Source organism: Corvus cornix, chromosome 20 (assembly GCF_000738735.6).
Source record: "Corvus cornix cornix isolate S_Up_H32 chromosome 20, ASM73873v5, whole genome shotgun sequence".
In the NCBI taxonomy this organism is placed as follows: Eukaryota; Metazoa; Chordata; class Aves; order Passeriformes; family Corvidae; genus Corvus; species Corvus cornix.
The window spans coordinates 12,571,564-12,583,841 of NC_046349.1; the positions used below are offsets into that span (position 1 = coordinate 12,571,564).

At 45.8% G+C, this 12,278-nt stretch overlaps 1 protein-coding gene across 1 annotated transcript in view; it reads left to right on the forward strand.

Annotated features, from left to right (window-relative positions):
* LOC104687797 (formin-like protein 17) overlaps window positions 1-1,578 on the forward strand; it is a 29,592-nt gene extending 28,014 nt beyond the window's left edge. The window contains exon 17 of the mRNA XM_020583956.2: window positions 993-1,578. Within this exon, the coding sequence (XP_020439545.1) occupies window positions 993-1,097 (105 nt within the window). The 3' untranslated portion in view covers window positions 1,098-1,578. The remainder of the gene's footprint in view (window positions 1-992) is intronic.
* The last annotated feature ends 10,700 nt before the right edge of the window (window positions 1,579-12,278 follow it).

Here is a 12,278-nt window from a genome sequence, read left to right on the forward strand (position 1 = left end):
CCCATATTTAACAGTCAGAGATCTTAAGGAAAGGGACAGAAATGCAGTGATAACCTCCGAAACTGGAAAAATCCTGGGATTAGGACATGACTTTATGTGGTGGTGGTGGTTTTTTGGTGGGTTTTTTTCTCCTATTTTATTTTGTGATGGGGGAGGGATTAGAAGCAGAGAAATTTAATGATCAGCAAATGTCACCCAGAGGATGCAGCCCAGGAGGACCTTTGGGGACCTGCCTGAGCAGACACTGAAGATTAATGAGATGTTTGACCATGGAAATTTAATTACAAACGTTCCACTAAAAGTAATATTTTCAAAAAGGCACCAGGGTTTCTTTGTGGCTCCTGCAAACAGGAATAGTGCCTCAGTGTGGGGCAGCAAGCTGGGTTTGTGTGCAGCACATAAACGAAGAACTCTGTCCCCAAAAAGATTGAGAAAGCAAGAAGAAAAATGTGGGACAATGAGAGAATTAACAACGAGTGGAAATGGGTGGGGGATACTGAACAGATTTAGACGTGGGGAGCCTTGTGCTGCGGGGAGGACACTTCTGGAGTGGGGTACAGACAAATCTCTCCTGTTTCTCCTGAAAGCCCTGCTCAGGACGGGGTGCTGGGGGTGGCTGCTCCTGCTGCAGAGCTGAGGGGTGCCCAGGCAGTGCTGGGGTCCCCTCGTGCCTGCGCTGGCCCTGCCCTGCCCTGCCCTGCCCCTCCTCATCCTCCTCGTCCTCCTCCTGGTCCTCCTCCTCGTCCTCCTCCTCCTGGTCCTCCTCGTCCTCCTGGTCCTCCTCGTCCTCCTCGTCCTCCTCCTCCTCGTCCTCCTGGTCCTCCTCCTGGTCCTCCTCGTCCTCCTCGTCCTCCTCGTCCTCCTCCTCCTCCTCCTCCTCCTCCTCCTCGTCCTCCTTGTCCTCCTCCTGGTCCTCCTGGTCCTCCTCGTCCTCCTCGTCCTTCTCCTCCTCCTCCTCCTGTGCTAAATATCCTTTTATTTCCGATTCCCAGGTCAAGTTTGGGGAGGCACCAGACCTGGACTCGCAGGAGCTCTTTGGATGGATATCTTCGTTCATCAGGGAGTTCAGGAAGGCCTGTGCTGAAGTCACACCATAAGAGCACAAATTTTATGGAGAGCTGAGGGAAAGAGGAGTCCAGGAAACAACCTTTGGTTGTTTTTTTCTTTACTAATCAGTAGCACATTGCCAGCATCTCACCTGTGCAGCAGGACACCTCGATTTTGAGAGACAGTCGGTTTATAATGTGGAATTTTTAAATGATGTTTAACCTGTAATATCACAGATCACTTATGACCCTCTCAATTTTGTGCTTTTTTTACCTTGACATCTCTATATATTGAGAAGAAAAACACTTTTGACCTTTTATAATTTCTCTTTTCAATCTTGTCCTTTGAATACCCTGGCATCTGAGGCAGTTTTAATATTTTCAAGGAATAACGATCTGTGTGGTGATCTAATTTCTAAATATTTTACATGTTTTATGATGAAATGGGGAGCTGTTACCCACAGAGGAGAATATTTAAACAAATTCTTGTTTATTTTGCTATTAAAACATTGCACCCTTAGTATGTAATGAAGAAAGTTTTTGGCTGAGTGTTTTATTTTGTCCTGTCCCCCTTAAGTAGGACAATAAAATAGTTCTTTTTATGGCAAATGTCATGTGTTTGCCATAAATGCTATAGAAATTAATCAATAGATAACGTTTGCATTGTCAGGAAGAGAAAAATGTCAGAGCAGCAAAATAAACGTCTCATGAAGCATTGAATGGATACGGGAGGGAATTATCCATGGTTTTCAAAAAAGAAAATATTTCTGTTGTGTTTGTTGGCTTTTGCATGTTTCTGATTAGAGTAATTATCAGGAGCTCAATGTATGGGAGGAAAAGAGGCCGAGAGATGCAAGGACAAAACGGGTGTGTTGAACATGAACAGCAGAAAGGAGTTGTAAAAGGCCCCTGATGAAATCGGGCATTTTCTCTCCCAGCTTTGCAAACAGTGTGGGTTGAGAGAAAAGTGAATTACCTGATTTATTTTGGGTCTTTCTGCCCCGTGTTTGGGCTTTGATGGAAATGCTGAACTTGAGCACGAAGAGGAGTTGGGATTAACCTCTCTGAAAGGCTTAGATGCACTCACACAGCAGAATTCCATCATCACAGCCCTCTCTGAGCTGGCATTTAACGCTTCTCCATATCCAGCATCGCCTTTGCTGCTCCAGGTGTGACCTGGAACATCCAGGAGTTCAGGAAAAGGCCAGGACAGAGCCTGGCTGCTGCAGCACAGAGAATCTCAGTGCTGGGGCAGCCAGGGACAATCACCAGGAGTGCAGAGGCACTTGGACACTGCCTGGAAATTGGGGATGGAAGATTTTTTTCCATGTCTGCACCAGCCAAATGTGTCATTTTGGCTCCCCAACAGTCTTTTGGAGCAGTTAACCACGTGCACTCATGTTTCTCAGCGGCAAAAGGAATGAAACAAAACCAAAATTAGCACCCCCGAGACTTACTTTGCATAAAAATATTTGCAGAAGCAATTCAAGTATTTAATTTTACACACAAAAATATTGGCTGTATTTGCCTCGAGTCAGCATCAGAGCAATGATATCTCCAGGATCTGCAGATCCCACCCCTGATTTCTGCCTGGAAGAGGAAAATTCAATTTCTTTTGAATTCCTTGCACCCCTCATCCACAGTGGCCTGTGCAGTGCAGGTGCCTGCCCTGTAACCACCACTGGCACCTTTGGATGTGTGATTACAGCTCCAAAACCTGAGCTCTCTCCATTGGCATGGGAATCGTGTCAGATAATCCTGCATCCAAGGGCCATTTCCATGGATCAGGATCCCTGCATCCCTGAGCAGCGTTCGTGATGCCCATGATAGGTTTCATGGCTTTTTAGCTCCAAAGTCCTGGAAAGTCTCTTTTAACTGAGGATTCTTTCCTTTTATCCCCCTCATTACTTTTTTCCCCTCATTACTTTTTCCCCAAGTCTTTCTTCTCCATTATTCTAGCAGCTTGTACTTGTTTTATAGCCCAGCTGGCACGGCCTCTTCCAATTAAAAATATATCCTGCCCAGTGGTCGATATCTGGGCCTTTGTGTGAACATCCTGGAGCATTAATTAAAGAAATTAATGCCCAAGCACCTTCTTGGCATGAAGTTCTATCCTTTCAGAGAGCACAAAGCTTTCCTATGGAGTGGGAGATGTTTCTGTTTTCCCAAATAAGCTGTTCCTTCAGTGCCTGGGAGCTTGAGACATCCCAATCTATTAATAAAAATAAATAGATCTCGTTCCCTACCTTGTTCTTTGTTTCTTTATTTAGCATAAGGCTGGGGTTTTTCAAGTCACTTCAATTGTATTCTTGTGTTTTAGGGGTATAAAGAATAATGGTTTTTACACCTCAGTATTTATTTGGGATTAGATAGATGAGCTCCAGGTCTCCCTGTGGATAATGTCCTTGGAATCCCTCCTTAGCAGGTGATGGTTTCATCCTGCAAAAGTCATAAAAGTCAGAGCGTTGGGTGAAGCTTCTCTTTGTGTAGGTTATTGATATTAGGAGCAATCTGACCTGCAAAACTGCAGCATTTTTACATCTGGGCTATTTTTTTCACACAGAGCTGATTTTTGGCATGTTCTGGAATATGAAAGATTAGTGAGGGTGTTACAGAAAGTTCTGGTCAGTGGAATTAATCTCAATATTCAGCTGTGTGGAGCAAGGCTCTCGGTCAGATCTGCACTGATCTTCCTCTGCTGACAGCTCAGCTGTGCCAGAACCGCTGGATCCAGAAGGAAAAGGAGACCTCTGTCCATGGCTTGTTTCCTCAAAATTCACATCCCTGGTAGGGTGAGCAGGAGCAGCAGGGACAGGGAAGATAAATTCTGTATCTCCTTTTGGACAATAATGGCCCTCAGCAGAACCACGGCTCAGAACAGCCCCGCACTCCAGGCTTGGAGCTCCCAGAAGAAACCCCTGACTCCAGGAAATGCTGGAAGAAATGGAGCTCATTTAGGCACAGGTCACTGAAGGGATTTGAGCTCCCACAGGGGCACCACTCACAAGGGGTTTTCAAGAATTCACAGGCTGAAATACAAATATCTTTCCCCAGGGGCAGAATTTTCCCAGGGTTTCTTCAAACCGATGATGTGAAGAGCAGAGATTATCCAGCACTGGAGTCAGTGGAAAAACTTTAACTTCCATAAGTGCACAATTATATCCCAGGGCAGTGGCTGACCTTTGCTTTCCAGTTGTCCTGGTTTTTTTCCCCCCTTTCCTATTTGAACTGCAGGCACCAGGCAGAGTGCTCCTGCTAATTTGTATGAATGAGCAGTAAAAATAAAACTTGTGGTCACTTGGAAGGTGTTCTATGCAGAAATCTTTGATGCTGCTTATGAATACAGGTTTCTGTTTTGAATTAATGCCTTTCAAATCCAAACCAGTTTTAGGAGAAGGGAAAAATGGTGTTGGATAAAGAGAATAAAAGTGGGGTTTCTGAAAGGGCACCTGTTGGGTGCTCACTGTACAACAGCTAAGGCCTGAAAGAGTTGGAAAATCCTCACTCTTGTGCTCAGGAAGTTGCTGGCACAGAAAAGCCACAAAGAAGTTTTAAACTGCTCATCCTAAAGAAGAACATGTGGAAAATTCAGGCCTGGGGCTGTTTTGATGAAGAGCTGAGGTGGCTCAAAGATCTCCTGGACAGATCCTTCCCTGCCTCGATCCCAGAGGTTGGGATGTGAATATTCACAGGAACAAGATTCCAGTCCCTGAGTGAACGGCTCAATCAGGCTGCCAAAATGCTCAACTGGTAAGTCTTCCCCCTAAATTCAACGTAAATGTTCATTTTTTCACTGTTTAGCATGTACTAAAAGCTTTATTCTCAGAGTAACAAAGAACAGGAGAGCCTTTGAAAGCTCCAGCTCATTCTCATGCAGGTGTGAATACTTTGTGAAAATAAGATTTTCTTTAGCACTAACTTGAATCCTTCACCTCACAGCACGGTGTGATGTGCCTGAGCAGCCCAGTGGCTTTTTGGGTGTACACTGAAATGACTGCAGGCATTGCTAAATGTGCTTTAAGCCTTCCCACTTGCTACCTATTTACCCAGGAATGAATTCTGCCCGCTGGGAATATTCTATACAACGGCAGTCATCAGTAATTAAACAAGAGAAAGCCACAAAGTAGCTAAATATTGCTTTAAGCTCATTTGACAAATAAGGCATTTGAAACAAAAGGTCTCAGATGCAGATTTGAAGTCCCTGGATGCAATTCAAAAGTGCTGCAATGTGTTTAGAAACATAAATCACTGACACACTTTTGCAAAAGGGTAAATAACTGGTGATCTCTGCTGTGGTGATGTCATTTGCTCATAAGCACTGACCTAAAAAAACCCCAAACCCCAAGGGTTATTGTCCATAAAGATCAAGTACTGATGAGCAGATTTTTACCAAAATTCTTCCTGTAGCTCCTAGAAATGTTCCTGGACAAGCTCTGTAGGACTCAGCCTGAAATGGTGCAATTATAAATAGAAATTTGCTCAACTCCAGTGCAGGAACTTTTCTGAGTCAGTAAATAACTCCCAGATGACATCCCAAGTTGCTGTCATTAATACTGAAGCTTGCTCCTTGGAGTGCTGCCACTTGAGACAATCTGATCTCTCACGTTGCCATCAGGAATTAAGCTGATTAGGAAAATCAGACCCCTTCCAAATCCTGTAGATTATGGATTTACTGAACTTGCCCTGCGAAAGGACAACCTTGCTGGGATGACTCTGCTCTCCAAGTCCTGGCTGTGGTGGATGAAGCAGCTCTCCAGTTTCTTGGCCCAAAAGGCACAAAAATTGGTGTTTTAGGTGTGTAAATCTTTTTCTGCATTTGTCTCTCCCTTTCTGCAGGCAGGAAAGCTGTGCTGGCACCCTCCCCAAAGGGCTGGAATTCATGCAAAAAATAACTTCTGTCTTAAAGCTTTTTTTTGTCTGAATCCCTTGAGACTCAGATCTGCTCATTAACACTGATCTCGAACTCATCCCGAGGGAGAGCTTTGAGACAAAGCTCAGTGCAATGCGGGCAGAAATTTTCTTACCTGCTGAAAGACAATGTCTCAAACTGAAAATTCCAAGGACTGGGATTGGTGTAGGCTGGGATTCACACACTGCACGGTAGGAAGTGACTTTTGGAATGGAAATCTTTCAGAAGGACACCCTTGTCAAGTACTTTGACCTCACAGTGGTTACTGAATGCAGATCTCCAGCAGTATTTACTGCATGGTTGGTTTTAACCTTTTCCCTTAGGTTTTCTTTGTTCATTTTGGAGAACTCACGAGTTCATTCAGCTTTGCTCATTTAGGCCTCTGCAGATGGAGCTGTCCTGGGGTTGTTGCACTCTTTGCCCTGACACGAGCCATTGCAAGCATCTTGTCTGCTGCAAAAAAGGCTCAAAAAACTGTTGGAGGAGCAGAAAAACTGGGGCTTCCAAAAAACCATTCATTTTTGGAAACCAAATACTGGGGAGAAGAAGTAAAAAAGGTGACATGGCATGTTCCTGTCCCAATTGCCAAGGATTTCCTAGAGATTTGGAGGCTGTGCCCGGCTCCAGAGATTTGCTCTTATGATATTTATTCTAAAACAGGAGGAGGAAAACTCAGCTACTTCCAGGTGCCCTGCTGTGATTTTTCTGTTTCCCAGCAGTGTGTGAATGAGTCAGGAGCAGCTGATGTGACCCTTGCAGGGAGGCTGGACACCAATCCCAGCAGCAAAAGGATGCCTTGGAAGGTGGTGAGTGAACAACCAATCCCTCCAATAGAAAAAAAATCAAACCCTCCAATATATAAAAAATCAAACCCTCCAATACATAAAAATCAAACTCTCCAATACCTAAAAAATCTGTAGAAGTTGGCACATCTCAATAGATGGCACTAAGAATCCTAATGCAAAGCCATTCCCTGTGGCTTCCTCCCCAAATATCAGCACAAGCCTTCCAGTCAATCCAATCCCTCTAAATCTCAAACAAGCAATCTGATCAGTGGACAACCTCCTGTTCACTGCTTGTTTTAATGCAAATGACTCCCTCAGCAGTGCTAGTCTTAATTTTCCATTGGCCCTTGATGTGGAACTCCTTTGGTGAGAAATAAATCCGGGACAAGTCCTCCTGAGGGGAGGTGATCTGTGCACCTCGATGGATGTGGAGGGAGATGCATTAAATTTCACCACTTCATGAGCTCATTTTTCTCTGTTTCCTTGACACCAAATTAGCACACAAATACATCCACAAAATATATTCAACATTTTAAGCTAAACTGACCACCAGCAGAGTGTTGGAGCCTCTGCAAACTCCATCCTGAGTGTGGAACAAACCCCTTTGTTTGATCCTTCCCTCCTGTCAAAAGGGGAAGCTTCTCCTGCCAGGCTGTTTTCCTGGTTTTCTGATTTCTGATTTTCCTGTATCATCTGATTTTCTTGCATTTGAGCAAAAATCTCACTTCTTGCCTCATTAAAATGCTGTTGAAACACCCAAGATCACTCCCTAGGTCAGGGCAGAGCTTTGTAAAATTATTTATTTCACAGGATTGCACAGATGGATCAGGAAAATTAACAGAAAAAAAAGGGAAAAACAGGAGATCTTTCCTAGACATGAACTGAAGTACAGTAGTAAACCAAGACTTAAATTTTGCTTTATAACAAGTTTTAAATGCAAATACCTGCTTTAAAAGCAGTTAATGTATGTGCTTGATTTTATGGTCTTAATCCACCCAACCCCTGTTTTTACAGGAGGTTTAAACATGTCAATACTTCCTGGAAGTATTTTGAATACACATAAATACAGGAAATATCGAGCTATTTGTGGATAGTTTAGTGAGGATTAATGATGGCATTTGCTGGCCTGTTGGTGGCAAACAACTGACTCCTACCTGGGGTCTAGGAAGGAGCAAAAAGAACCTCCAGGGTCGTATTTTGCTCTCACTTTCACACTGATGTAATCCCAAAGTCTGTTGGACTCAGAGCACCAGAAACATTGGGATATTCCCAGACATCCATCAAGGAGCAACTGCTGCTGGAAGGACTGGCAGCATCTGCCTGGGAGCATTTCAAACCCCAATTTTCACTGGGTGCTTGGGGCTGGGGTGTGCTCAGCTGTGGCACGAGAAATGCTGAATAAAGACCTCAAATGCCAGAGCTGTCAGCAGATCTGAGCAGTGTTACCTTCACACATGCAGGCATCCTGCTGACTCATTTTCTTAATCACCTCCAAAATTCACAGGGAGTTTTAAAATTCTGTTTGCTGAGGAGGCCATCAAAACACAGATTTATCATAGCAGAGTGTCAGGGAAAATAAAGCAGCCCAACAAATACAGGCAGAGGATTGGTTTTTATTGTGTTCTCTGTTCTGCTGCTTCAGAAAATTAAAAAAATTCTTGAAGATGGGATGGACTGAGGAGAGGTACATGGAAATAGGCAAACTACAGAAAAGGCTTACTTCAAAAACCAAGGAAAATTGGATTTCAGACTAAAATAAAGCAAGGAAAATCTAGGCTTGAGTCTGCATCAGTGTGAATTAAAGACCAAAACCTTCTATTCATTGTAGGCACGTGTAGAGCTGAAGATTTTATTATATTCCTATAGGATTGCTTCGCATATTATGCTTATTTAAATGAAGTGAAATTTACTTCATAAAATATTTACAGCCTGTTCTTAAGAACCATCAGGCTCATTAGCCAGGTGAATTTGTCTTGGGTTTGGCCAACAAACTGTTTGAGCAGCAGAGAACCACGGGCCAGCTGTCTGGGAGCCAACAGCCAGATGGAGATGCCAGCCAGCTCAGGAATTGCAATCCCAGCCTGAAAGGATGTCAGAGCACTGGGAAAAGCCTGACCACGGAGCTCCACGAGCACAGGTGGGGATTGCCATCAGTATTCTGGGATGGAATCCCCCCCTGTGCCCCCTCATCTCACGTCTCCTCATTAGGGTGGGCTCGGCAGAGCACAGAGATGGGGGGAGATCCTGGGAGGGGCTGGGGGTGCTCAGCTCCCTGCAAAAACCTCTCCACGCTCAGCAAACAGAAAGCTCAGCCTGGCAGAAGGGAAGAATAATTAGGCTGAAGAAGAAAGGCAAGGAGAGGAAGGATGGCTCTGTCACCGAGGGGTTAGAAGGATTCCAAAGGCCTCCAGACACAAGCACGGAGCTCAAAAGCACGAGAGGAAGTCTGAGGCAGATTATTCCTCCCTTTTGTGAGGCAAATGACTAATTATACAAAGCAAGATGTTCTGTTTCCAAAGAGATTTGGAAGGTATCATGCAATATTGATACAGAAATCTTATTTAATGCAGGTTTACAAGGCAAGAGGTAGAAGGAAATGTAAATGCAAACACGGTGTTTTATCCTGATTCTCCCTGTGGCTCTTCCCTCTGTCAGAAAGCCTCCTCAGTGCTGGGGGTCTCCTGTGAAACAGCAAAATTCTTCCAGCTGGAGGCAGTTTTAGGCTTCCACAGTGTGTCCAGAAAGGGAAAGATGCTGTGAGCTTAATCTAACTGTTTCCATTGTTGTGTACTGTTGCTATTTATTTTACTCATTTTTCTTTCAAAGGAAGAAAAACCAAATCCCTGTTAGCAGGAGCTGGATCAATACTGGGAAATTCTGTCAGATAAAATAAGAGCAATCATTAACCTTGTTGCTTATGAATTAAATGCAAACTCCACTTTTCAACTCACCTCTCCCACAGCATCCCCTGCAAACTTCCCTCATTTTGCTCAGCAATCAAAGCCCAGCTCAGCCACCCAAACAGAGATTGTTACAAATAACCTTGGAGCTCTCTTCCTTCTGCTTGGCTGGGAAGAAAGGAGGAGGTGTTTCCTGGTATCAGATATTTTGGTGATAGGGACTCTCCAGGCTGCTTCCTTAGGTGGATTATGGATATTATTTCTAGCCCTGATGTCTCTTGGAGGAGCACATGGAGAACGTTCATGGCCATGCCCCAGCTCTGCTCTGGTCCAGGTGTGGGGTCCCCTGGCCAAATCCCAGTGCAGTGAAAGTCATCCATCTCTAATCCCAGCACAGGGAGGAGCTGGAGCTGCTGGAGAGAGTCCAGAGGAGGCACCAGGATGAGCAGAGGGATGGAGCAGCTCTGCTGGGAGGAAAGGCTGGGAGAGCTGGGATGGTTGTTATTGGTGCTGTTACTTGTGCAGTGTTAAAAGGCCACTCAGAAGCTTTAGGGACAGAAGAGATTTGAAGCAGGAGATGTTGAAATAGTCTGGAAATATTTATATTTAACTGTTTGTATTTATTTACAAAACACTTTTCCCACAGCTTTGTTTTGCTAGAGTCCTCAAACTGGTGTTCCTGTGCACAGGAGGGAATCTTTTAATCTGCAGCTCAAATTTCTACAAGAGGTACAAAGCTGTGCTCAAGTATTTGTTTGATTTCTAGTTTCCTTTCCTGACAGTAAGTGGTGCCTCTCAGCTGGATCCTTCCATCCATCTTTGTTGTGTCACTGAGCAAGAGGACGTTGATGCATTCCTAGAAAACAGAACCATTTCTTTTTGCCTCTTGCCTGATCAACGGGATTCCTTAAAATTTGAGTCTGGCCTTCTGAATTTTAGGGAGTTTGATGCTTGCTAAGAAGACTTTTGGCTGCTTTACAGCTTCTCAAAGACTTTGCTGAGTTCTGCAGAGTTAATGCTTCACCCTTGGTTCTCTGCATCAACTGAAAACCAGTCCCAGCTCACACTTGCCCACAGAAAGCTTTGCTGTTCAGCAGAGAGTGGATTTTGGTGCTTTTTATTCCTCCTCTTAGTTTCCTGTTGCTTGTTTAATTTCTTCTGTCTGCACCCAGAGATGCCTTGGGCAAGCAGGGAATGGAGGCTGCTGCTGTTAATGGTTGGCACAGGATGTATTTGTTGCAAAGCTGTTACAGGCACAAACAATTTGCTGTACTGAAAGGCATCTATCTAAAAATCATTTGCTCAATTTCTTCTAAACTGTTGGCGCTTTTTTGGTTTGGATAGAAATCTGTGTAGCCAATTCTGCGTCTGGGAGCACTGTGCCACTTCTGCCAGTTCCTGAAGTGAGTTTAGGTTTCACCATGAGACTATTTCAAACAGGGCCAGGCAATGCAGGAAGGGTCTTGTCCAGAAGCCATCAGCAGCACCAAGCCACTCATGTTTTTAATAATCTCGAAAATCATGGGAGAACTACGCTAAGGTACCTGCTCAGTCTCCCAATCCTTCCAGTACACACCACAAAAGTAAATTAATCAGAGACAGAGGTGTTAAATCACACCATAACCATGTGGCAGCACCGTGAGGTGGCACCTGGCCACGTTAATGCTCGAAGAGGAGGCAGGAAAGTCCTGCCGGTGACCTCAGGGTGTGATTTGAGGAAAGCTGTTCCCTCCTGCGTGCTCGGGGTGTCCTGCCCCGAGCCCAGCTGCAAACACCTGCACAGGAGCTCCGTGCCCTGGGACACTCCCGCAGGTTCAGTGCAGCCTTGCAGGCTGCAGCGCTTCCCCATCCTCCTCCTCCTGAAAATCGGGGATGTTGCGATGTCCTGGCGCTTTCCCTTGGGCTTTGCAGCCGCTTCAGAAGTTGCCTGGGAGGACAAGAGTGTGTGTGAGCAGGGGCAGTTCCGAGGGGAGGCTCCCTGGGGATGAAACCTCGAGCCTGCCCCGCTAGGTGAGAACTGGGCAGGTTTGTTCTGACACAGCTGCTGCGGAGGGGGGGATTTGTGGCGGGGGAAGATAGAGACAGAGAAGTGCAGTGTGCAGCACCCTGCCGCTGCTATCAGAGGCAGGATCTGGCAGTTCTGGGGGAAGGTGCCACCTCTCCGCTCCGCCACTCCGAGCATCCTGGATCTCCAGCTCGAATTGCCGGCAGCGGCGATCATGGCAGCGCCGGATGGGTTTATTTCTTCGCCACCTCTCGTTTCTCTCTCTCAGCAATAATTCACCTGAGGGCTTCTTTTCCCCCCGCCTCCCCTTCTCGCGCTCTTTTTTGATGTGCAGAGAGGGGAGAAAAGGGCGTTCTGGACAGCGCGTATTTCGCTCGGCAGCTTTTTGCGGCGCGCTTTAAAGAGCTCGCCAAAGGACCCGGGGAGAGAGAGAGAGAGAGAGAGAGAGAGAAAGAAAGAGGGGGGAAAAAAAAAAAGAGCACGGCACAAAGTGGTGGCGGTGGGAGGAGAAGGCGAGGAGAGAAGAGCCGGCGGGCAGGAGCCGGCGGAGAGCAGAGCCGGAGCAGCGCGGTGTGTGCGCGGAGCCGCCCGCGGTGGCCGGAGCGGGGCGCGGAGCGGCCGCGGGTGCGGACC